General features: G+C 41.9%; 1 protein-coding gene across 1 annotated transcript in view; it reads right to left on the reverse strand.

The window, feature by feature from the left end:
* Positions 1 to 4,306: 4,306 nt before the first annotated feature.
* Positions 4,307 to 25,635, reverse strand: part of CFAP251 (cilia and flagella associated protein 251) — a 663,510-nt gene continuing 642,181 nt past the window's right edge. Inside the window, exons 21-22 of the mRNA XM_086942981.1 lie at positions 19,483 to 19,584; positions 4,307 to 4,842 (exon numbers count right to left, since the gene is read on the reverse strand). Coding sequence (XP_086799107.1) covers positions 4,691 to 4,842; positions 19,483 to 19,584 — 254 coding nt within the window. The 3' untranslated portion in view covers positions 4,307 to 4,690. The remainder of the gene's footprint in view (positions 4,843 to 19,482; positions 19,585 to 25,635) is intronic.

Raw genomic sequence — 25,635 nt, forward strand, 5'->3', positions numbered from 1 at the left:
TATGGCATACATTCACACTCTCATCACTTAGTGTTTCTCAACAAACCTGCCCTGAGGCCAACAAATACAATTGCAATATCCCCCTTCACAAAAACTTCATACGCTTCCTTCACTTCCACATTAAAACACCTGCTGCTTCACTGTCCCTTCTACCATTACACCATCCAACAGCAAACACCCTCTGAAATAGCATGCAAAACTGCGCAGCAGCATCATTCTCTACCAACCTTCTCATGGGAACCTCATGTCCTGTGCAAAGCATGCAGCATAGTCACTTACCTGCATGGCCATCTTTACCATTAGTTTCTGCTAATTATGACCCTGACACACACACCCACCAACAGCTGGTACAACACAACCATAGGTGTACTCTACACAGACAAGACAAAGAGCTGGGATTTGTTTTATCTCTACAATGGGTTTTCAAAATTTGATCCTGGAGGGTTGGATCCATGCCAGATTTTTAGCATATCCCCATTTAGATAAATGTAGTGGTCTTAAAAATCTGGCATGGATCCCGCCCTCCAGGACCGACTTTGGAGAACCCTGCTCTACACAATCTCAACCAATCCATGGTCTCCTCGTTGGATTCACAGGTGTTGCTGTACAGCTACATTCCTCTTCCATAAACATGTGTACTATGCTACCCTCTCCCAAGGTCATCCAATGCCTTCCATGGAAACCTTGGTTTGTACTTGGGCCCCTCCCTAAATACTCCATAGTTGTAAATCGGAGTGCAGAACATTTACACAAGAAGAATCCCCAGGCCTAATCGTAGTAATGCAGCATGGATTTCATAGCTAAACATTTTGGCACAGACTGGGGCTACAGGTAAAATGGCTATGGCCACTCGGTTTTCCTGTGAGTAGTCACACAGCCTTCTTGTGGTGTGGCATTGGGAGAAGATGGCACAACATTTTAAACTTCTGGCCCAACACTGTCAGAAGCTTGCAATATTTGGATGCAATTGGCTCGATTCACAAAAGAAAATGTAATCGTAAGTGTAAGTTTACAGCTGAATTTACCATTTGTGCACCCGCTAGTGGCCCACTTAGGAATTTCTGGTGGGTACAGATGTATTTAAAAGATGTATTTAAAAGGCAGATGTATTCCCAGAGGTGCGGACGAATCTGCACTTGTAAATCGTTGAGCTGGTGTTCCAACAGTGGTCTGCCTCGGAAGTTTCTGAATACCCACAGCAGTGGCATTTATTTGAAGTGTACATTTGCACAGGGGGCTCCGTTGCGCTTGTGCGATGTCTCCACTGTAAACACCGCACAGGAGGAATATGACACTGAGTAGCATCAGTTGACGGTCCCAGTAGTGTGTCTGCATCGCTGCACCTGCAGTAGGTTTTCAGACATACTATTGGGGAAAAGGGTGTATACCAAAAACTAGTATTTCTGTACCAGATCTTCAGGCATAGCTAACTTTGCAAAATTCCTAAATACATGGTATTTTATTTAGGTGGCAGAGGCACACAAAGAACCCCCATGCCTAACCGTGGCAATGCAGCATAGCACGTGGGATGGCTGTACCACACAACCCACAAATTGGCTCCCTATCCAAAAGGTAAATCACATCCCACCACTACAACGCACACCACACTTGTAACTCCTGCACTTTCACCTGGGGTTATATTAACGTGTGACTTTTACCATCTGATAGCTCCTAGAAAGTCAGTGTCATCAAAGCTGAGTGACCGACTCACTTACCCATATTCCATTTACCATTGCCATGTGAAGGAGTCTGTGGGACTCCAACAGCTTATCCTTTGTACCTTCACTGCCACATTTTATTTTGCGTTGCACCAATAAAAGGTAGAAAATCTAGGCGTGTTTGAGATTTCCCAACAACTTGTGATTTCTTTGCATGTTTTGCTACAAAGAAAAATATACATTAATGAGGGCCACAGGACAGACAATTGTTGCATTTAAAAGGTCAAAAAACTGACACTGATGCATAACTGGAGGTTATTTTGAACCTAAAAATGTAAGCCACTTGAAAAGGCAAAACTATAGCGTACAGGAGCAAAGAGCTGATTATACCAGCGCCCACAGTACTGGCTGGAGTCAGTGATGCATGTCCACGTGTCCAAAGTACACCCCTATCAAGTTATGTACTGCAGGACTAACTACAAGAGCAAAGCCATTACTAAAAATGAATTGTTACACCCAGTCTGAAAAATACTGCACAATCGGTACGTATTGTTTGACAAGTATTGCTTACTAGGGGTTGATAAACATGTATCATTTTCAGACACGTTAAGCAACATGTTTTTACATTTATCCAAAGTCAGGGCTTTTACGAAATGTATAAGCCCTTTGACACAACTCGACTTGGAAAAAATACAGTTTAATTTAAAAAAAATGAAAAGTAGAAAGGGAGTTGATTCTTTGCTAACTGATAAGGCAGGTATTTTCTTTGTTAGCACTGCTTTTATTGTGTGACTTGTAGTTAAATCCAAAAAGATACGGAATGGTCGATTTAAATACAAATAATAATACAAAGCTAAACTAAGATTGTGAGTAAAATTGCCAAATTTGCAAAATTAGCAATTCGGTCAGCTGCAATTGTCTCTTAGGCTTTCTAAAATAAATCTCAGTTAGTTTGCCCTATAGATATTTTGCACACAGTTGTACATGCCAATAATCCACATTTTGCTGGCCTATCTAGCACAAAACTGCAATTATTTACCAATTCGAAAAATTGTGATAAATAGAAATATGGATATATACACAGCTACATAAATAATCTTCAGTTGCTTCAATGGTGTCATACTCCTTAGTAGATTATGTCAGTTAACAGAAGAGTGATTCAAATACTGCATTCGAAAATATGGATATTTTCAATACTGTTTATAGCAGTTACAATTCTTTGCAGTTATGTTCTCAAGAGAATATGTTCATTGGACAGCTTACAACAGGAAAGAAAGACCTGCCAAGTTGAAGAACAATCTCACTGTGTGAGGAGGGGGTCGGGCCTTGAATGGGGGTGCGGCCTCGTGCAGGTATGTACTTACTGGGCACTTTTGACCCTACCCCACCAAGCCGTTCCTCCCAAAAAATAAAAATAAAAACCTTGCTGAGGCTGGTGCTGATGTCCTGGGGTGTTTTCACAGCCCTTAATGGACGTCAGTAGTTCAAAGCCTCAGAAACCGAGCTTGAACCCCACTATTTACAATGGGTTTCAGCTCGTTTTCCCTGCCACCTTGTGCTGGGAGTCGATATTGTGTGTCACACGGTGGCACCGTGTGAGTTGGCAGGTATGAGGAAGACAACAGGAGAAAACCCATAAACCCAGCTGAGACCTGGGTGAATCTGTTAATAAACGACAATGTCTCAAAAGGTAATATTTTAAAAATACAATTAGCTAGAGTGAAAAATCAATTGCAAACAGACAGGAACAGGAAAAAACACCAAGATTGGATTGCAGCATTCACCCTTTCACGAGCACGTTGAGTGCACTAAAACTTTGGTTTACACTTGCATATGACGTAATATTGCTAACGTAACTAAATGTATTGTTTTAAGAGTTTCAATACAGACTGTTTCTGTTTGCTCGCAATTGATTTTGCATCTTATCTAATTGTCTTTTTAAAATATTACCTGTGGACACATTGGAAAGCTTAAGCATCTTTCATGTTTAGAAGAATGTTCTATTAAATGCGAAAGTTCTCCAAAAAAAAGGTGTCCAGAATCGCAAAAGACGGGAGGAGAAGGTGCACCCGAAACTCCATGTATAACAAAGCAGCAGACGCGCGCCCCCTGCAGTTACAAATCGGCATCGGCTCATACGAACCAGGTGAGCATCGTGAGTGGGGCATGGGACGTCTGCTGATGTCACATAGACACAGGGAGAGGGAACTGTAGAAGGTGCAGAGTTCAGTCCATCCCTCTGTGAATAAGGAACGCACTGGAATACACGTCTACCCTGGCTCCTGGTTCACATGGGTGCTCAAACTTTGTGATGGAGTCAATATACGTGTACCAAGACAAACTGCGTGCACACAGGGCATATATGTTCATGCAGATTTGGTTTGTGAATTTGTGCGTGTGCAAAAGGCCCCTTTTTCCCTAATCGAGGAACACATTTCATGAGTATAAGCAACTGTCTTTCTTTAAACGCCATGGGCGCTACATCTTGCATGGCCACAGCAGAAATATGTTATTAATGAGTTAAGAACTTCTGCTAATAAGAGAACATGTTAATTCACAGACCTGAGTGTCTTTTAAATCAATACTTTTTTTTACAACACCGTTGATATACTCGAGCGCTACACAAAGCATCAACTCAACAGACAAGGTCTAAAAAAATATTATTTTATGTTTAAATTCACATATGAATTTCCCATTAATGTAAACACTGTGTATACCTATTATGAATCATAATACGCTCTATGTGATTCTGTCATTTCACTGTTCATTGTATGTTAATAGAAAGAAAAAGTGACTCATTCACAAACAGACAGGATACAGGTAAGGTCTATGGATGATGCTAAGCTTCAAGACAAGAGATTTGAAGCCAATACCCTTATTCGTTCCTTTACAGTTCATTTTCATTTTTTACAAATGTGAAAGTCAGCCTTTCTTTGGCAGAGCGCGAGTTAAAATATCTACTGTTCAGGAATGGCGCAATCCTATTGGCTGAAGATTAAGGCCTTGCACCAATAAGGACGGTCGCACCCTTTTCAACACACGTCTGCTGTTAAGGCCATGTTGTTCGCAGTGTCTTCATAGGTGAGTTCCTGCGGAGAGGGTACTGGCAGACCTAGAATTTCAGTAGCAAACATTCGAGATGTAATGGTTTGCGGAATTTCTTGTTCAAGCAAAATTGCAGAACCTGGAAAGAACAGAACATACAAATTTAAGACTAATAACCAATGTGCAACATAAATAGCGCAAGCACAAATAATACAGGTTATCAAGTTTGGTTCATGGGTTTCCAGATGATTTGTTTACTAATTTGAAATCACTTGAATATACTTCTAGATTGACTGGTGTGACATAAGTCAACTATATTATTTTCTTCCAATGATAAAGCCTGCAGGAAATTTGAAGGAATTAAAAACAACTTTTTCAAACACTAATTTCTAAAAGCACATAAGAAACATGTCCATGTATTACATGACACCTGATATATCAGATACAATATCGCAACTAGTGCAGCGACTATATCCCTATATTGGTTCGGCATCCTAGAAGAACTGCATTTTAGTTTGAATATTCTAAGCCAATAAAGCTAATTTGGGCAAAGTTCAATTTTCTTATTTTTTATTCTATTTATTTATTTATTTATTTATAGAGTGGTGTTGTATGAGGCGTACAAGCCTGTGAGCCACTGAGCATTTTGTAAAGAACACGACACATCGGCATAAAAATCACATACAATGGCATAAGAGAAATGCCAAGCAAAAACAACAGGGTACAGGAAAAACTGAAAAATATAGGCCGAATGCTAAAACCCCCACTGTGAGTGGGTTTTCCAATCTGAGTGGGCCGCTATTTGCCCATGGGCTGGAATAACGAGTTCGTGATATCTTCTTCACTCGATAATCACCGTATGAATTAAATATCTCTCTCATTGTTACATTTTGGCAGGTAATGCCTGCTGAAATTTAACAGGGGAAAGGTGTATAGCATTTACTGTGCCATGCAGATTTTGGTGGAGGAAGCACTAAAGTCAGTAAGTCAGTAAAGTAAGTACATTTTTATTTGATCAAGACCTCTACTGGGATTAACAAATACAGAATTAACATTATTATTAATACTCTTAAAAATGATTAAGATGAAAAACCTGTGCTTTTAAAACACACTATAAGATGGTACAGTAGCAATATTCTACCACCTACCCATACAACATTCAATTAAGATAAGATAAGACCTTCTGGTTGTGCTTATAGCTTAGAACAGCTTCAGAAAGCTTTTTAAAAACTTAAACAAGTTATGGCAAGCAAATTCATTAACAGGAGAGTTACACAATGTAATTAGAATGCGTTATACTTTAATTGGATTGGAATTATATAACGTCATTGTGCCGCAACCATACTCACATTGAGACATAATAGTAAAACGTGAAGCAAATCTTGTTGGCCACCTTTGCATAATTCACATAAGCCTTTGGGGTTATTTGTACCTTCCCAGCTAGCTAAACAATTCGCATTAAGGGATTATACCCAAACGTAAGAGTAGGAGACAACGCCTTACTCCGCACTCTAATAGAAAACGCAAATAGGGAGCATAGGTTTTGAATTCTATTTGTTCTGTAAACACTTTATAATGCTTCAATTGAATGCAATATTCTTTATCAGATTCATAACTGATTCTAGGGGCCAGATGCTTTAAAAACAATTTCAAGTGTGCTGGGGACCACTCCTGTAAAAGTGCAACTGTGCATTGAGAAACCTCAAAGGCTTTCACCATATTCCTATTAAAAGTATACCCAGACGCTTCCTCTCTAAAAGTCTCAAATTTTAACAGATGTCTGGCGCTGCATGTAATAAATTGTACACCCACCTAATAATATTAGAAATAACTCTGGCTGAGATTCCCGTTACCGATAGCTCAAGACCTAGGGCTTGAACTGGTACAGACTGCTACACTTTTAACAATTTTCGGAGTATGGTCCCTTCCTTTGCTTTTATAGATTGCCATGTTTTAATTTATGTATATTCCATGGCATATGATAAAATCGGATGGATTTTCATGCCATAGACCTCCAACATTGGTGTAAAGTGTCTATTTCCCGTGGAGAGGTGCAGTCTCTGTAAAGCCCCAACGTGAGATTCTGCCTTCCGACTCAGGTGTTGCAGGTAGGCTGTATCTAGCAGATTAGAAGTAAAAATACGACCCCAATAAACATACTCTCTTACAGTCTCTATCGGTTTGTCTCCTAAAGACCAAATATAAGGTAAAGGCTTCCTTCTGCCACTGAAGGGGAGTGCTTTAGTTTTAGTGATATTTGGCACCAGAAAATTTTCAGTTGCATAAAGATTTAACTCATTTAGGGTTTTTGCAGGGTCTGATTGATCATAACAATATCATCGGCATACATTAAACAGAGTATATCAACTTGAGCTAATTTAGGAGGGTAATTTTTAATTTGAGAAAGACGCCCCGGGAGATCGCTATTGTAGATGGAGAACAATAGGGGAGCTAATGAGCATCCCAGTTTCAGCCCGTTCCGCAAAGGGATGGGTTTGGTTAGGCCTTTTTCTCCCCCCATTTGGACTCGGCACCATGTTGATGTGTGAAGAGAGATTATTATTGTTAAGAGATCTTTGGGAATCCCCATATTAGCCAATTTTCTCCATAGTGTCAATCTATCTACACTATTGAACGCTGTCGAAAAATCAATAAAAGCAAAATTTAAAATTTGAGCATTTAACTTAACAAACTTATCAAGCACTGTTTGGAACACAGCAATATTGTCCAATGTAGAATGTTTTGGGTGAAACCCAGCCTGATACATTGGGACCACTTTTTTCAAAAAAGCCCAGTCTTTTAAGTGCTCCAAAACGCAAGCAGCAAAGATCTTGCCGGTAACGTCGAGAAGAGCTTTTTGCCTATAATTTGCAGTATTCGTTCTTGTGCCTTTTTTTAGGAGGGGAACCACCACACTCCCTTGCCAAGATTCTGGAATTTCTCAGCTTTTCAGGCAATGTTGGAAGAGTAGGGCTAAGAATTTACCCCAGCCATCAGTGTTATTTTGTAAAATTTTAATTGGAATCTTATCTGGTCCTATCGCTGCTGAAGTCCTGGCGGAGGATATCAGAACAGAGATTTGTGCGGCTGAAATTTTCATTGGTTCCTGCTCAGGTTGGTTCTTCAGTGCTTGATCCAGTCCGGGGAAAAAGAGGTGATGATGATTAGATTTATAGAGCCTTATAATATACTTTTCCCAGCAGAAGATGATACTGGTGTCCCTTGAGCAGATTTTTGTATCCCCATCTGTGCAGAGATTATGTTCCAGAATGATTTATTATTTTTGTGTTTTACTGCTAAGTGGAAAATATATATTAAAAAGTATGAGGTTAGATGAAGTCTCCATTCTTTCTTTCCGGCACTTAATGCTAATGCATTGGACATTTGGGAGCGAAAGCTCAATTTCCTCCGGGTCCTAGTCTATCTCTTCTCTCAGTAGGATTGCTAGGCCTCCTTTTGCATGACCTCTTCTAGAAGACTCTGCTGCTTTAACAAACACAGAGTAATCTTTTTGCGAGAAAGTTGTCATGTACCATGTTTCTTGCAGTAACACAATTGACGGTGAATGTTCCAGAATAAAGAGCATTTTATGAGTTGTCTTTCCCGTGATGTTCCATGACACTATTGCATGCCTATCGCTAAAAAGGCAATTTCAAGTCCTTGCCCAACTTATTCCTGTTCAGAGATTTCGCTATCCAAGCCCAGGAACTTTCCTCCGGATGCGGCTTTTGCCAGGAGTCCGATCCATTCCAGAATTGCCGGACTCCATATTTTATAGAGATCTGCAGAGGGATGTCTTGCGCGTGTTTCCTTTCTTTATCTTCTGTGCTCTGCTGATTAAAATATTGTTAGAGATGTCTTTTATTTCTTTAGCATCCCTCATCTGTTTGCATACAGAGCTGGCCTTTTTAAGCATGGCAATATCAAAGCCGTTTTTATGAAGAATGCCTTTTTCTTTAATTATAATAGCTGGAACTACATTTGACCAAAACTCTAAGCGGGCCACTGAGCTTTCGGAATCATCCTGGAAATGTTGATAGATGCGTTTATCTTCTGTTATATGTTTTTTTGATTTTGAGCAATTTGATGGGAAATTTGGAGCTAGCGGATTTAAGACTTTTCTGTCTATTTTATTTCCATTAGAAAGATTTATGGAGGTGACAGCTGACAAATGTTGAGTGATCCGTTACTACTCTTCTTGATGTGGTTGGTTTCTTCCCCATCTTGTTCTATTGGGCTTACTTAGAGAAATTTTACTTTTCGTGAAGCTCTTTTCGATATTCTCTGTTTTGTTCTTTTCTTTGTCAGCTTCGTCTTGTTTTTTTTCTCGGTCTTGCATTTCTCCTTTTTATGAGGTGTTCTTACGGGTTCCAGTTGAAATGATTGGTTCCAGGTTTGGGCTTCCCCATCACCTCTCATATCAATTATTCGAGAGGGGGAGAGACCAGTTTTTTGTTTTTTTACTAGAAAAATTGGAAATAAAGATCTGGGGATTTGAATGGCTTTCCCCTTATCTCTTTCTGGGCCAGTGTCTTTGAATAGTTTTCGAAGGGAGTAACTTTCATCACCATTTAGGGGATTCGTTTTTTGATTTTTTGTATTTGGCTCTTTTCCATCTGAGTTTCCTTCTGCTTTGCCCCATTTTTTTGTGATGGGGAAATGCTGGGGACTGAGGTCTTTACGAGACACTTCTCTTTTCTGTGTGTCATACTGTAGAATAAGAGATTGCACGTGTGTCGTTTGAACAGGTTGATTTGATTGAGTCAATTGTTTTTTCCTTTTATCTACGAGATATTGGCGGATTCTGGTTTGAGTTTCCAAAATCTGATCTGAGTTTTCCAAATTCTTTTCCAAGAGTGTTAATATAGAATCATAATTCTCTGTAGTGACAAAATTTTGTTTGATACAGGATCTTAACTATTTGCTGATTGCGGCATGATAAACGGCGGGAACTCAGAAGATTGAGAGAAATTTTGATCTGGCTCTAGCAAGTTGCTCGGAGTGCTAGATAATATGCAGACTGGTTGTTTTTTAGCATCTTTAGAAACAAGAGTTAGTGGGTGAAAAATTTAATTAAGATCCGGAAGAGTGAAATCTGTTGTTGCAATTTGTCCCAGGCCCTCCTGGTTTTCTGTTATAATAAATATCCCTGGGGGGTCTTTCATAGGCGAGAGATTCTCAATCTCTTTAGGCTCCTGGGACGTTGTAAAGTCATGAGTTTTCGAAGGATCCAACAATTGAGTATTTTGAAAAGCTACATCCTTGAGAGGAAGGGCTTTGAAAACTAAGCCCTCTGTTATAACACCAGATTTTCCTTTAACTGTGGTTGCAAATTGTCTATCTGGTCCTCTTGAGGAGACTTTTTAGGGGTATCTGTAGTTATTGTCGTTGTAGGCGAGAAGAAATTTGTTATTAAAGATTTCTCTATCGGTACCGATGCTCCATGTTGAGACATTATATGTTATGTTAGGTTATGTTACTATAGTTTTGTATAGCGCAAATCACCACTGGTCTCTAAGCGCTTTTAAAGAAAAAGAAACACAACAAACAGCCATGTACTCTTGTAGTTGACTGATGCTCGTGCTGCACCCACTTTTTTCATATGTATAGTGCAGGACCCTAGTCTTTTATAGACCATACTGCTTTGTTGTAGAGTGAAGACCAAAGTTAGGATCAGCTAAGAACTCCCCCCCCCCCGTTCGTGGTTCAGTGAGGATAGATAGATAGAAGGGGGAAGAAAGTAGATCGAGCCTTCTCCTATTATATTATATTTCAATGGTGCTGATATAGTTTTTTACTAATGCGATGATCCAGAGGTCCACAGGGGATTCTGAGGGGTAAAAGATTATCTTTGTGGGAGCACCAGGGCCAGAATATGTGTGCTCTGAAGCACCACAGCTGAGATGACTCCCAGCTGCCCCAGCTGCCCTCTACAGCTGTGGATGCACCAACACACCTAGCCACCTACAGCCTCTTTCATGCCTTCATATCTACATGCCCACCTGCTTACTGGCTTGCTGTCTGTCGCCCTTAGGCCTATTTCGGGATCCTTTCAGGTCACCTCCTCTCCCCTCAGTCACCAGGCAACTCTGAGCACTCTGAGCAATTCTCCGGGCTCAAATTGTGCCCCCCTAGTCACCCGATACGGTACACGTTTTCAGTGCATGCCAGGGTAGGCTCCACTTTAGCCGTGCTCCACAGGGATGTCAATTTGCCGTCTTAGGCTGGCACGGGCAGTAGGTCACAAGGGAGCTGAGTGTTTTTTTGGAGGAATGCTGCTGAATGCTGCCAAATACTGCCAAGAACTGACGTTGAACTTAGGTCCTCGTGACCGGCGTCTCACAGCAATTTTACCGGCAGCTCTCGGCGGTTCGCGCCAGCTTGCGGCACTCGGTCGTGATCAAAGAACGCCAGATCAGAAGCGTTTCCGACCGCAGTCGCAGCCGCGGCCGCTGCCCGCCGGCAATCAGTCTACCGATCTGCCACGTTATCGTTGGTTTCTGTTAGTTTCATTCTGCAGGGGTGCAGGGGTGATTAGCAGGAGCCGGTAGCAGCCGTTAGCAGTATCAGAACGTTTTCCCGCACCCTCCGCTCCTGCTCCTACTCCCGCTCTGCTGCTGCTTTGTTGCTGCGTTCGGGGGTCTGAGTGAAAACACGCACTGGAATCACACCATCTAGATTGTGTTAGCAGTAAAATCCACATGTTAAGCCTCAGAAACATGTAACTGGTGTAATTTATCGTAATTTATCCCAGTGTATCACTATTTATCTGATACCCTGAAGAGCATGTGGATTCCAGCAAACTCGGAATCAGGGCCAAATATCTAACTTTGAAAAGCTTCTATGCGTGTGTCACTTTACACTGCACGTCCAAGCTCGTGCACCTGAGAAAAGACAAATCAAATAAAAGTTGGTAGGGGACATAGGCATATCTTAAACTATTGAAAGACATTAAACAAGCTGAGGAGCAACTGGCGTCCATCTCTGCCCGCACCAAAAGGCACGGCTCAAAGAGCTACTGACTGAATATTTGTTGGAGGTGGAGCGTGAGGATAAATTCCGCTTGAAATACCATACTCATAGGTCCTACAGGGAGGGGGCACATCCTGGCAGTGCCCTGGTTGATGTAACTAGGATCCCCAGATTCGCTAATCAGATCTTGGTAATACTTGACGAAGAGGGCATTAGGCACACAGATTCACTGGAGATCCATAACGTCTTCTCAACATATTATACTGCACTATACCACACGTCTAGCCGTGACCCGCCAGACATAGCTTTCTATTTTGAAGATACAGCCCTTGGGTGGATCAATGATTCTCACAGAGAATTCTTGGCTGCTGCCATTGAGGAGTAGGGCTACAGCCCCAGGGCCTGATTGTCTACCAGCAGATTTCTATAAATGTTACTGTGAGTGGGACGGAGGCGGAACAGACCGGAACCAGCCAGCAGACAGTGCCCACTCACCAGCCGAACCGGAAGAGGTTAGCGGTCTAGCTGCAGCTGGGAGAATCGAGGAGGAACCCCTGACGTCATCAAGGAGGAACGAGAAAAGGGACGGAAGGACGGAGCTGAGTGTGGCGACACCGGAGGAGGAGAAAGTGCGTAGGAAGACGAGGAGCGAAGAGAAAATGGTGAAAGAAGACGGAGACGGCGAAACTGAGAGGACGGAGACCGAAGAAAGAGCTTTATGCAGTGCCAAAAAGCCCAATGGTCCGCAGGGGAAGGAGGACGCCCCGGGTCCTTTCGCCACGGCCCTGGACACAGGTTGTGGCTCAAGGCAAGTTCCCTTGTGGGTCTCGTTTTGGTCGGGTTGGTGGGGAGGCACCGGGAACTAGGGCACGCATGTGTTGTTTGGATTTACACTGCGTCGAATTTCCTCACGTTTCCCATCCCTCATTACCCGAGCGGTTTTGGTGACGATAGCACATATGGGAGTATACGAAAACACAACAGTAATCCCTGGTCGTTTATTTCTTTTTCTTTGCCTGACCTAAGGTCCGAGGGAGTTACCGGGTACACCCAGATGCCACGAGAACCAAGGGCCTGGAGTGAAGAGCAAGAGGGACTGTGGATCACTCTGTGTTGAAAGCTACACCAGTGATTGTGAGACTTGATAATTTTTCTGTTACATAACGTATTTACTTTGCCCTGGAAAATGGGGAAATCTCCCTGTTAATAAACCTCCTTGCAAACACACCTGACGTTTCCCCAGGTCCCTTCTGTGCAACCGCTACAGTTACATTCAGCAATTGGCTCCCATTCCCAAGCAAGTCTTTGAGGAAGCTAGAGAGTCTGGGACTCTCCCCATGTCCATGCAACAAGCCTTGATCATATCTTTATTTAAGCCAGGCAAGGAGGCCAAAGAATGCTTGGCATATAGATCCCTGTCATTAATCAGCAGCACAAAGATCCTAGCCAAAGTCCTTGCCAAGCGGCTGACCCGGCTGATGGACGGGTTGACCCTCCCAGACCAGGTGGGCTTTATACCTGCCAGAGCCACCTCACATAATGTGCAAACCACATTTGCACTCTTGCACAATATAGATCCAGCTCTGTCTGCAGCTGGGATTTTTCTAGACACCACAAAAGTCTTTGATTCCCTGGAATGTGATTATATGATCACAATACTAGGCAGAATGGGCCTTCCCCAGCCATTCTTAGCATGGATAAGACTACTCTGTTCCCAACCTGAGGCCGTTGTTCAGGTTAACGACCTGTACTCCGACCCGATTCCTTTTACAAGAAGCACGCACCAGGGATGCCCATTATCGCCGTTACTATTTGCCCTGGCTGTTGAACCCCTGGCAGCCAAAATAAGGCGTGTGCCTGATCAAAGGAGAGAGTGAGGACTAGGTAAGCTAGTCTGGATCCCCAGTTTATATATAGTATATCAATAAGGACTAGCTAAAAGTGGGAGACTCTTGTTATGTACGCTTTTATCTGGAAAACCATTGGGTTTGTTATAAAAAGCCCTCACCCACCAACCTAGTTGGTGGCATGCTTCATCATCGGGCCCACCACAGTGACACCTAGCGTGTCCCGGGTGTGCTTCAACGCCAGAGTTACTGCCGAGCTGGTATAATTGCTGAGTGTGCAGTGTAGTGAGTGAGAAAGTGAAAATTAAAAGCTATACAGTGGGTCCCAGTACCCGAGGGTAAGATAGTTAAATTTTATTAACTGGGCCCCTGTTAGCGGATAAAAAGGCAGTCGGACGTGTTGGAGAATTTATGATCCCCTACGTCCAGTGTGGTCTACATGTTTCAGCCAGGCCTTTAAAAACTGGCTTTACTCAGGACCAATAGGTGATAAAGTGCAATTAAATAATACTAAATTATAGTGGTTGTGTTTGTTTTTAAATGTGTCGCACTCCCTAAAGTGCGTCTATATGTAGAGGGGGATTCCCTCTTGCTTTTACTACATATAACACATAGGACATAGACAGACGTACAAGTAGAGTCAAATATGCATGATAGGCTGTTAACACAGAAATTGCAGACTGGTAAGGTGTGTGCTCGACCTATATCGGACTAGGGTGTGGTCATGTACATGACATGACTAGGTGGTTTTATCATGAGACCGATTTTGGTGGTGGTGGGCTAAGACAGCGTAATTTTAGACATGGTGAGGAGCAGGTAAGTAAGCATACTATATCCTCACACAGGCTAGTATCTGTAAACGCCTCCTTGGGTCACTCGGCAGAGAAAAAGACCCTGGAAGAGGTTTAAAAGAAGCGCGTGGTTAACGAACAACCTGTAGGGAGAGAGATGCATTGGCTTACCCCAATCCTGGTGATCGACTGTTTACTCACGGAAATGCCGGTCTGGTTCCCCCTTGGACCTGTCGTCCTTCTGCGGTGCCCGGATTTGAAGTGAGAGGGCCTTCGTTCGGATTTTAAATAGCCCGGGTTATTGACTACACCTGTGTGATGGTAGAAATAGAAGGAGGTGCCTCGCCCTAAATGCCTAGTCATTGAGGTGCTGCACGCATGTTCAGGGGAGCGGTGGATGCAGCGCATGCGCGTTATGACGGAGGGGCATGTTGCACATCCTCTGTTCTAGTGCGCGTGCGCACAGTAATGAAATGCCGACTTTGCATTCATGTTCATGGGCGAGTTGCCCTGTTAAGGAATACAACGTGATAAATGTACATTGTTAATGTTCACGTTGTATGATGTACTGGCAAGAGTACATTGGGTTATGTGTCTCCTTTATGTTCACATATGTGATGTGCTGGGAGCACTGTGCTACGAAGAAACGGGGTAGAGGAAGGGCCACTCTGCATGGTGGCTGGAAGGAATCCTTTCTCAGTAGGTGTCATTTGTATGGGGTTAAGGCGGCCGGAGGCTGCCTGTCATAGAGCGGGAGTGGTGGCAACATCACAGAGACTATGCCATACAATATCCCTCCCGGCAGATATTTATATTGTTATATGTTGATGATATCACCCTCTATTTACGGGACCCCAACACTAGTCTCAGCTCGATCCTCCGGCAGTTTATCAGGTTTGGTGACACATCCAGGATAAGACTTAACTGGAGTAAATCGCAGATCTTCCCACTCACTCCCAACACTGCTAAATTCTCCCTGGAATTCCCATTAAGCTAGGGTGAATCTGAAATAGAATATTTGGGCGTGACCATAACTAGAGATACGGAGGAAACTATCTGCATAAATTATGGTGCTTCAGTTGAAACTATCAGCAACTGGGTGGATCGATGGATCACACTGCCACTCACTTTGGCCGGCAGGGTGGCCTTGATGAAGATGAATATCCTATCCAAACTGCTATATTTATTCATCAACATACCCTACAACCCAGGGCTCCCCTTCTTTATTACTCTCTGGTCTTTACTTATCAAGCTGGCAGGGGGGGGGGGAAGCAACACCGGGTGGGATGGAGGACTAAGACGCAACCTTTCTCCAAGGGGGATTCGAAGCACCAGATATGGAACTTTACTACCTCAGAGCTCAAGCTCACTACACAGTGTACTGGCTTCATCCACCGCCTATTATGCCACACTTGGCCATTGAGCAGGGATACATGGCACCCACGCCCCTAAGCTCCTTTCTGGGAACATGTGTCCCTGGGGAGGGAGTAATCCACCACACGGTAACCTGCACCAATAATGCGTGGAAGCGCTTAGCTAGAATAGTGGATAAACCTGTGCTATATTCCCCGCTTGTGCCATTTTCGAAACTCCTAAGCGCTAATGACACTGAGGAGGCTGTATGTCGGGAAATGCTTTGCAAGAGGAGCCTCAGTGTATGGGGGGATTTGTACAACAAGGGAAAGTTTAAAGACTGCCAGGAGCTTCTGACCGTGGAGGGGGCCACTCTGCGGAAGGTTTTTCTGTATATAAGACTGAGGCATGAAATTAGGGCCAATATCCCAGGATTCCCACAAGAGCCCCCCACGCTAGAGGTCCTGCACACAGTGTTAAACATGTCAGGACCGGTGCACGCCGTATCCCAAACATATCGTGCTATGCTGTTAGAAAAGCCACAGTTGGCATGTGGGGATAGAGAGGAGTGGGATCATGACTTGGAAACGCCACTGACAGATGAGTATTGGGCTTATTCCTGCACACAGACCAAAGCCATCACGGCAAGCAGCCGACTGCGTATTATCCACTTTAAGTTCCTACGCAGAACCTATTACACACATACACTGCTATGCAAATACAAATTGAGAAATGACGATTGTTGCATGCGTTGCCAGTAGGAGGGTGCAGATTTCAAACATCTCGCATGGCAATGCAGTGAAGTTGAGGGGTACTGGCGGGAGGTGATAGATGCACTATCCAAAATGATCAGCGTCCCGCTCCCCAGGTCCCCCTTGCTTGCGCTACTGAGTTACACGGCTGAAATACAGAAAACAAATAGGAGATTTGCAGCAATGGGACTGCTATTGGCCAAGCGTAATGTGGCTTTCAGATGGGGCAGGGGGCAGGCCCCAAGATCAAAGATTGGCTCACAGATTTCATATATTGTATAGACCAGCTTGCGATCTATTCAGAAAATCCTGCCTGTCACATCCCGCCCCAGAGATATTTGGGAACCCCTAGTGGAATATGTGGGGGATCATGCAGATTGAAACTGTGTGCATCTGGCTGGTCGCCTGGGCGGTCTTCCTGTGTTTTAGTTCATGGAGAGAGAAGGGAGACTAAGACATGTGCAAAGGGCCTGCCTACTGGAGGAAATTCATGTATTAGGATGGAAATGCAGTTATATGTATTATGGTGTATTTGTAAGAACGGGGACCCCATACTCAACCAACAATTTGTAAGTTAATGCGAGCCTTAGACCTAATGCAGACATTGCAAGACTGTGCCCCAGATTGCAGTGAGCAGAGTCCAGGAAGTGGTAAGGAGGCAGACTAGTGCTGTCTCTTCCCCAATACAAAAGTGTTTAACCACATGGCTGCTGGCAGTTTTCCCGTCCTGTGCTGGGAATTGCCATTTTGCTGTTTCCATGACGAGCTCAGCTCGTCATCAGCACACGACACCCGTGGGTGATGACGAGCTGAGCTCGTCATCAGCATCGAAAGGGTTAAAAAGAGATTTTCCCTTTCTGTGATTTCTGTCTTTGCTTGTGGTTGTTTAAAAATTGTAGTTTTAACCTGCCTGTCATTGAATATTTTATCACCTGTTTTGTGTTTTAAACTTGTGTTTTTTCCTACCCATGATTGCTTCCATTTAACGTGTTGAGTTGTGGGATTTGCAGTCAAAACTCAGTAGTTTTTCCCTCTCATTGCTGATGACTTTCAGTTTCCCTCCAAATTTCTCCTTTGCTCTGTGCTAAGACCTGTATGTTAAAACAGTGCACCCCCATCCACCATTTTGTGTTCACAAGCCAGTGAAATCAGCCACCCTCCCTCCCCCCTTCCCTCCCCTCCAGCAACAGGGATATTCTACATCAGAGTCTGTGAGCTGTTTAAACTGTGTTTACATTATGCATCTATATACTTTCAATGTACTTATGGATCTATATATTTATCACTTTCTTCTAATTTAGCATTTCAAATGCACTTCCCTATTACTCAGCCTATACTTCGCAAAATATATCCTCTACATCCACTCTCTCATTTAACCCCAAACCCCATACCATTACTATGATCCCCAAAATAACCCTATCTAGACTTTCTCCTACTCTACCCCTCCTTGCCTCATTTTACACCTCTTTTACTATACCGATCCCCCAAAACAAACCTTTCTAAAATCTTCCCTCTTTTCTACCCCTCCCCAACCCTTCTCAATCCAAATAACTGACTAACATATCCACCACTAAAATTACTTTCATGTTTCACCATACTAATAATCCTGATGGGTTCCAGAGTAGCGAGCTACTTGCGCTTCAAAACCCACTCAGGGGTAGCAAGCGCTATATAAATACAAACCCCTTTCCCTTCACTATCCCGCCACCTACCCTTCTCTACCCAAATAACTGAATAACATATCCACTACTCAAATTTCTTCATATTTTACTATACTAATTTTCAACACTAATCCTTTATGAAAAAGCGCTTCGACATCCATCAGGGGTAACAAGTGCTATATGAATGCAAACCTTTTTTCCCCTTTTATCCCTCCGCTATCCTTCTCACTCCAAATAACTGACTAATATCCACCACTGAAATTACTTTCCTATTTCACCATATTAATTCACCACTAATCCTTTATGGGCTTTCTGAATAGCGTGTTTCAACACCCCATCAGAGGTAACAAGAGCTATATAAATACAAACGTTTTTTTCCTCCTCTATCCTTCTTCTATCATTCCAAATAACTGACTAACCTATCCACCACTTAAAATGTACTTGCATGTTTCACTATACTAATTCAACACTAATCCTCTATGGGTCCCGGAGTAGCGTGCTACCCGCCGAAAAAGCGATTTGACGCCTCGTCAGGGGTAGTAAGTGCTATATAAATGTAATTACAATACAATTACAATAACAATACAATACATGTACTGTACATTGACCTGTTATTTTATAGCAAGAACTGCCTGTGTTCGAGTTGGAAAAGTCAATAAAAACATTAAAAAAATAATAATTAAAAAAAAGCAAGCAGGCGAACGTATTCGCAACCTTCATATATCAGTAGCTAGTCTGGTCGCATTTTTTTGGTAGGTTATGAGATGACACAGTAATTATGTTAGGCACACTGCAACAAATAAAATTGTCTGCTGTGTACCCAGGGTTCCTTTCAGGCACATATTAATTCTAATATGCATATTCATGACTTCCTGTTGCAGTGAAATAATGCTCCTGGCTATTGTAGACCCTGAGGGACTGAACAACTTCACAAGTGATGAATACCATTTCAAACTGTTTTTAAAACACTATGACTCTTCATCTATTATCTGATGCTTCAAAAGACACAATTTGGCTACATTTTCTTGGGAGGTGGAGGCCATGACAAACCTGAGATATAGGAATAACAGTGTTATGGAAAGAGGCGGCATAGAGAAGCTGTGGTAAATCAAAGTGCAAAACGGAGGGAAGGTGTAAGGAATAGACCACAAGTGGAAAAGAAAGGGCACGGGAACTTGTCCTCATTAAGAACAACTGTAAACAAAAGAAAAGACGAAAAATCAAACCCGTAAAACCACCCCAACAGATGATGGTGACCCAAAATAAATCAAAATACCTATTGCCACCTGATGTGAATGCATCTGAATGAAACAATAACAAAAGTAGGCAATAGAAGTAACTGGAAGAGCAAATATGACATTTGACGTCTTAATCTACCTATAGATTAATATAGTAACGCATACCTGTTGCATCATAACTTTCATTTTCAGAGCTCCCGCCCTCTGGATTTAGACCTATAAGGGTAGTGAGATGTTCAGCAAGCTCCTCCTCTGTCATGTGTTCACCTGGAACAGAAGAAAAGTGTTAGTAAGTATTATTTGGTATTCTATATTACGAAAGACTGTAGGAAACATCTATTTCTTTTTATGGTACTCTAACTACAGTGGTCAACTTACCCCATGTCATAAGGGTGTTTTTTCACCCATAAACTGGAATCTGCTAGATCTGACACTCGACCTCATGAACGTGGGGTAAGTTGACAACATATGAGCCACAATTACAGTGATGGCAAGTGGGTGTTTTGGAGCTTACACTCTAATATATGATGCAACTAGGTATGATTTAAAATGACTCCCTCAACGTGCCAATCACAACTTACAAAAGCCTCTTCAATTAATCTTATTTTTTACATTAACTACTATACAATGCATAGTACACCTTGACATTTCCAAGGCTGCAGCACCATACTGTGTTTTTAAAATGCCACTTACTTCTACTATCAGTTTTACAAAAGGGCAAAAGACAGCGACAAGATAGACTTGTTCACATTTAACTAGGAAGCTCTTGGTTGCCCTTCTTGCCACCTTTGCTCGGAGATACAGCAATACAGCGTCCTAACAAAAGGTAAAACCTTTCCATTTGGCAGCGTACAGCCTTGTTGTACACAAAGTGTGCAGTACACATGTAGCAATTTGGGATAACACAATCCGATAAAGTGAACTGATACATCAAATAGAAGATGTCTGAGATTTAAAGGCTTGGGAAGAGGGTTATGTAAGCATATGATACTATGGTCGAAAAACCAAATAACATTGAAATAATTGTACAATGTGTAAGTATTTATGGCTGAAAGATGTCATAATTAATTGTTGTTTTAGGTTATTTAAGCCTTTTCTTCTATTTTAATGAATTGTGAAATGTGTGTATATTTCTATTAGAATTTATTTCTTGAAAATAAAGTATTTTGACTTTACTTGAAATAACATTGAAAAATATAACGGTCTACTTAGTATCAGCATTTCTTCTACTCTTACAGTAAAGCATCACATAAATAGCTGTGTGTAAAATTGGTTCCGCCATTCAAAAGATAAAGACACAAAGCCTCTGAATCAAGCAACTTAAAGAGCACTAGCAAACCATTCATATCTAGCTGCAGCACATACGCTGTTTTCCACATAAACTAAGGCATAATTTGGACTATACTGGCCATAGAACACTTGCCAACATCTCTACCAACAATAGAGCTACAACCTTTAAACCAAAAAAGTGTTTTAATAATTCTGAATTGCTACCATCATTCTCAGAATATATAATTGAGATACAATCTTAACAGTACATATTGCAGAGATGAGGTTTGTGCTACTGAATATAAACACTTATAATAACATGGTATACTAAAATTGAAGAACAAAATACCAAACGTCAAACGCATAAAGGGAAGTATAGATTTACTATTCCTAACTACATATCTAGGTACCTTGAAGATATATCTATCATGCAGGTATAATATATATGTGGAGTTCGGTATAAAACAATCTGGACTTATTTGCCGGTCCATATTTTATTTTGTATATTCTATCCCATCGATATTGTTCATTTGATATTCAGGGGGCATACCACTGGTCATTACAGAGAACATACTTGTTTCAGACATTTAAACAACTTCATTATTCCTTTTGGGCTCTGCTACGAGTGCAAAGTTTTCCAAACTTTACGTCTGATAGAAGACCTTGCTTCACATAAAAAATCTGGAAATCTAGTACTCTTTATGTATCCACTGTAGGTTACTGGCTTACCAGCATAGTCTTGTCTCCACGATGGATTTTTAGTTTTTGGATACTAACCATATAGACAATATGTATCAGGTCAGAAACTGTAGGTCAGCAAGGATGTTTCCTCTTTTCCAAGAGGCAAGACAATCTCTCCTCTTTATACTACCTTTTTTACTGGAAAATATATACTTATAAATTACTTTGCATACAGGTAACAAGGCATAATATTTTTATTTTTACATATATTTCTGACTAAATAATAAATAATAACAGCAATACAATCCAGAGCCGAGCAAATATCACTCTCATGTCTGTCTGCACCAAAAAGAGCATCTTAACCTATGGCGCCAATGGTCTGTTTAATGCGACAGGGATCCTCAGTGCAATGAATGCATGGTTCACTGTTTCAGTTTCTCCTCCTTAGCAGGAGCCGGACTCCAACTCCTGAACCAGCTTGTTCCCCGGGAAGCCATGATTCTGTGGTGCATACAAGAGACTTGCCATTTTCGTGGTCACGAAGATAACTATGACCACGTTCAGTTCTGAATGCTTCAGACACTTATGATTACGTTTCCTTTTCCAATTCCTCAAAAGGTACACTTTCCTAACCTGCTAGCTATTTTACAATAAGAGACACGTAACTGGGCAGAGCCTACATCCATCATAACTACCTAGTAGAAAACCAAAAACTACCTCCCATCCTACTTTTTTGAAGTAGATTTTCGTACTGTTATCCAAGTTCTACAAATGTACAAACTCATTGAAGACGAATGATTTTAGGAGGGTTTCTATTGTTGTGGTACTTCATTCAGGTCAGCACTTTTTGGTTGGTGTCTGTAAATTCAACCATGTCGCCCACGAGTCAATGACTTTCCACCCCCATTAAAATGGATAATTGAGTTCAAAATGTGTTGTATAGCAAGCAAAACACTTGTCATAGCCAGGACCAGTTATTTGTCTGCGACTTTCTACTCTTTCTGGCTCTGACAGGATACTTTCGCTGTATTTCAAGCCATGGCCTAAACATCCATTACCTAAGTGAGACAGAGGTCTCTTTCCAATACCCATGGTCTGGTGGGTAATAGGCTGGAAGACTAGAAATGAATGGCCAATGTTTTATTCCCTCTCAAGCACTAATAATCAATGATAACTAAATAACCTTTTATCGACTAAGAAATCATACTAAGTCACCTACATTTAGTAACATACCTTTCCTGACTGATATTTTATCTTCCTATGCAATTCTTCTGTCCCCAGTTACTGGACTGGACAAATAGATTACCAAAGGTAACTTGATCGTCCAGTGACTAATCCCTCCTCATTTATAAAGACTCATCAGCAATATGTCGAGAAATAAAAGGAAGAAAAACATAGGCAACTACATGACCAAAAACTCTTTGGAGAACATTACAAAACAAACCTTGTCTTGCCCCTCAACTTTTAATTCAGAGTTACACTCAGTAAAATATTCACAGAGTCCCTTATGGCTGCACAAGAACGTTTTATAATTGGCCCAAGCCTTAATAAAAGAGAAAGTATTTGCTTTCCTCTCTTAGAAATTCCAGTTTCAAACACAGAACAAGACTTGCAGGCCCCAGAGAAGGCAGCAAACTGCTGCCGAACTGCTCCTTCATCCTGAACATACCCGCTAGTCCACTCTGGAAAGATTGGAGGAGGAACAAAATAGCACCTGATTCTTCTGGCTCAACTGCAAATCCGACACCCCTTTCAGCAGAACACACAACTTAATCCTCAACACAACTTTGTTTTATGAGAATGATAAAAATGGAAGTTGTGCCCATATGACTTGCCACTCTCCCACTCACCTGGCAGTAGTAATTGCAAGAAGCAAGAATACTTACAAGAAAACAACTTTAAAATATATTAATGAGGAGAGTCTAAAAAGATGTTCACAACAATATTGGCCCTTAATTGATCTCCCCTTCTCCAAATATCAGCATGGAAAGGAATTCATTAGTCCTTTTGGAAATTCGTTTTACAGGCCACCTTAAACCAATAACACTTCTCTGGAGAAAAGGCCAAGAAGAAATGTCTGCCACATAACCTTTTTACATAATTTGTCCTCATTGAGGCAACTAAACTCTTGAACGAGTGGGATCGGGCCAGAAAAAGGGAGATTGAGCCATCATGAAAAAACTAGGTATATATTCCTGCTTCCATGGGGAGACAGACTTAGTGGAAGGCATCTAAAAGGCAAGCATGACAAACATAACTTCTTGAGGAAGAGACCAGTCAGAAAGAGATATCCTCTGTCATTGTGTGCGAAGGCACTTACAGCCAGATATATCAAGCTGAAATTGGCTCGCAAAGGGCCAGATTCTCAGAATCTGACCCTTTGCAAGCACTATTTTTGCATTTGGGATTCATCATCCCAAATGCAAAAATCGCAATTATAAAAATCGCTAAATTGCGAAAAATCGCATTTAAGAAATCTCAATTAGGGATTCCTTAAATGCTATTCATGAACCTTTTTAAAATTGCGAATTCGCAATATGGGCCCACTATTTACCGCAAAGTGTAACTTCGTGGTAAATAGTGAAAACTTAGAAAAATGCACTTTAGTGCATTTTTCTAAGTTGTATGTTACACACACACACATGTCCTTTGAAAATGTGTGTGCGCAACAACAGTGTACATTTGCATTTTAGGGGTGCTACAGGGTGTCCTTTGGACACCCTGGCACCTTTGAAATCGCTTCCTTATTTGCGATTCGGTAATTGCTAATCGCAAATAAGCCTTTTATTCCATTCATTCCTATGGGCCTTTAGGTGTTTAAAGAAGGTTTAGCAAGGGTTCCAGTAGATGAATCCAAAAAAGGCCAAGGTCAGTGCTCCAGGATCTTGTCACTAGGAGCCAGAAAAAAAAATGGAGCAAATGCCACTGAGAAAGCATGATGGGATACGGGAGGATTGGGAGGTCTTAAAGCTGCAGTGTTAATTTTCTAGTATTACTTGGTTGTAGCCTATTTGACTACATTGCACTATCTTTTCCTTCAGATTCCTCTGAAAAGAAAAGGTTTTTGGAAGAGATTTTTTTCTACCTGGTTCCCTTTGTGATTTTAATCAGGGTCTGATTTGTATAATAAAGAAAACGAATGGATTCTTACATAATCCCTATTTTGATCCAATCTTGTGCTGTGCGCAAGGTCAAAACACACAACTGGGGTGGCATTTATATCGGAAGAAATGTGGGAAATGCTGGGTAGTAAGAATTGTGTGGATCTGCACAAAATTCCAGACGATAACCCTCACAGTAATGTGAGGAAAATCTGTGATTTCCTCTCACTTGCCAAGGGGATGGGCATGCTCGGCACCCTAGGAAGTCAGAAAGATTGTTGGTGCTTTAGGGATCAGGATTGGTGCACGCCCAGGGGTCTGCCCTCTCCACCTCAATAAATATATAACCAAGACATTCCCTAGTGTTCTAGTTCTAGTGGGCTTTCTAACCCCTGGGGTAGATTTCTGTTAATCCCCCTTATCCACTCCCTAGCGGGACAGAAAGGCTGTTGGAGTCCCGGGGTGGGTGGGAGCACAGGCCTGTGCCAGTAGGGCCTCTCGCCACCCTGCAATAATAGCTGCCATATGTCTAGTGAAGTGGATCCCTGCTTGGAGATTGTGTGTCTAGTGCAATCCCAAAGTAGGGGGAGAGACACTGGAAAGGGGACCAAGTCCCCTTTCCAACCCTGCCTCTTGAATTGATCGGTGGAGGGCAGAGTTAAGCCCTGACCAAAACTGAAAGCGTTCCCTTTTGTTTTGCTGTGATGTCAGCATGCCTTTGATTTTGAACAGTTTGTACCCCAGCATGGGGAAGTGCGGTTCTACTCTGCCTACTTCTATCCACCTATTATTGTTAAAATCGTTTGGTTTAGGTCCCCTAACAACATTTGGGCCTGTTCCTTTTTTTATAACCAATATTATCCAAAAAAAGCTCAACTTATTTTCTTGAGGAGGGAAGCTCAGCCTCCGGCTTGATTTACGTCTCGTCCTTCAGTGGTCTTTTCACAGGCACTAAGCAGGGCTGCTTCTTGCCCCAAAATTAGTGTTATGGTATTTTACTTGCATAGATAGCTCCCTTCCTTGCTTAAGTATTACACATACTAGATTTCTTTTTTCCTTTTAACTTTCCCCTTATTGACACCTATTTCTACATTTCACAGCCCTTCTGATTTCATTTTTACCGAGTTGCTACTTTCCTAATCAATTGTCCAGATGACAACAATTTAAGTACTGATTTTTGTGTCAAAACATCAACAAACCTTTCAGTTTTGACCTACATGATAGCCATAAGGAGGATCATTAGTAAGAAAAAGGCCAGCATCTACCC

The sequence above is a fragment of the Lissotriton vulgaris genome, chromosome 11 (genome assembly GCF_964263255.1).
Source record: "Lissotriton vulgaris chromosome 11, aLisVul1.2, whole genome shotgun sequence".
Classification (NCBI taxonomy): domain Eukaryota; kingdom Metazoa; phylum Chordata; class Amphibia; order Caudata; family Salamandridae; genus Lissotriton; species Lissotriton vulgaris.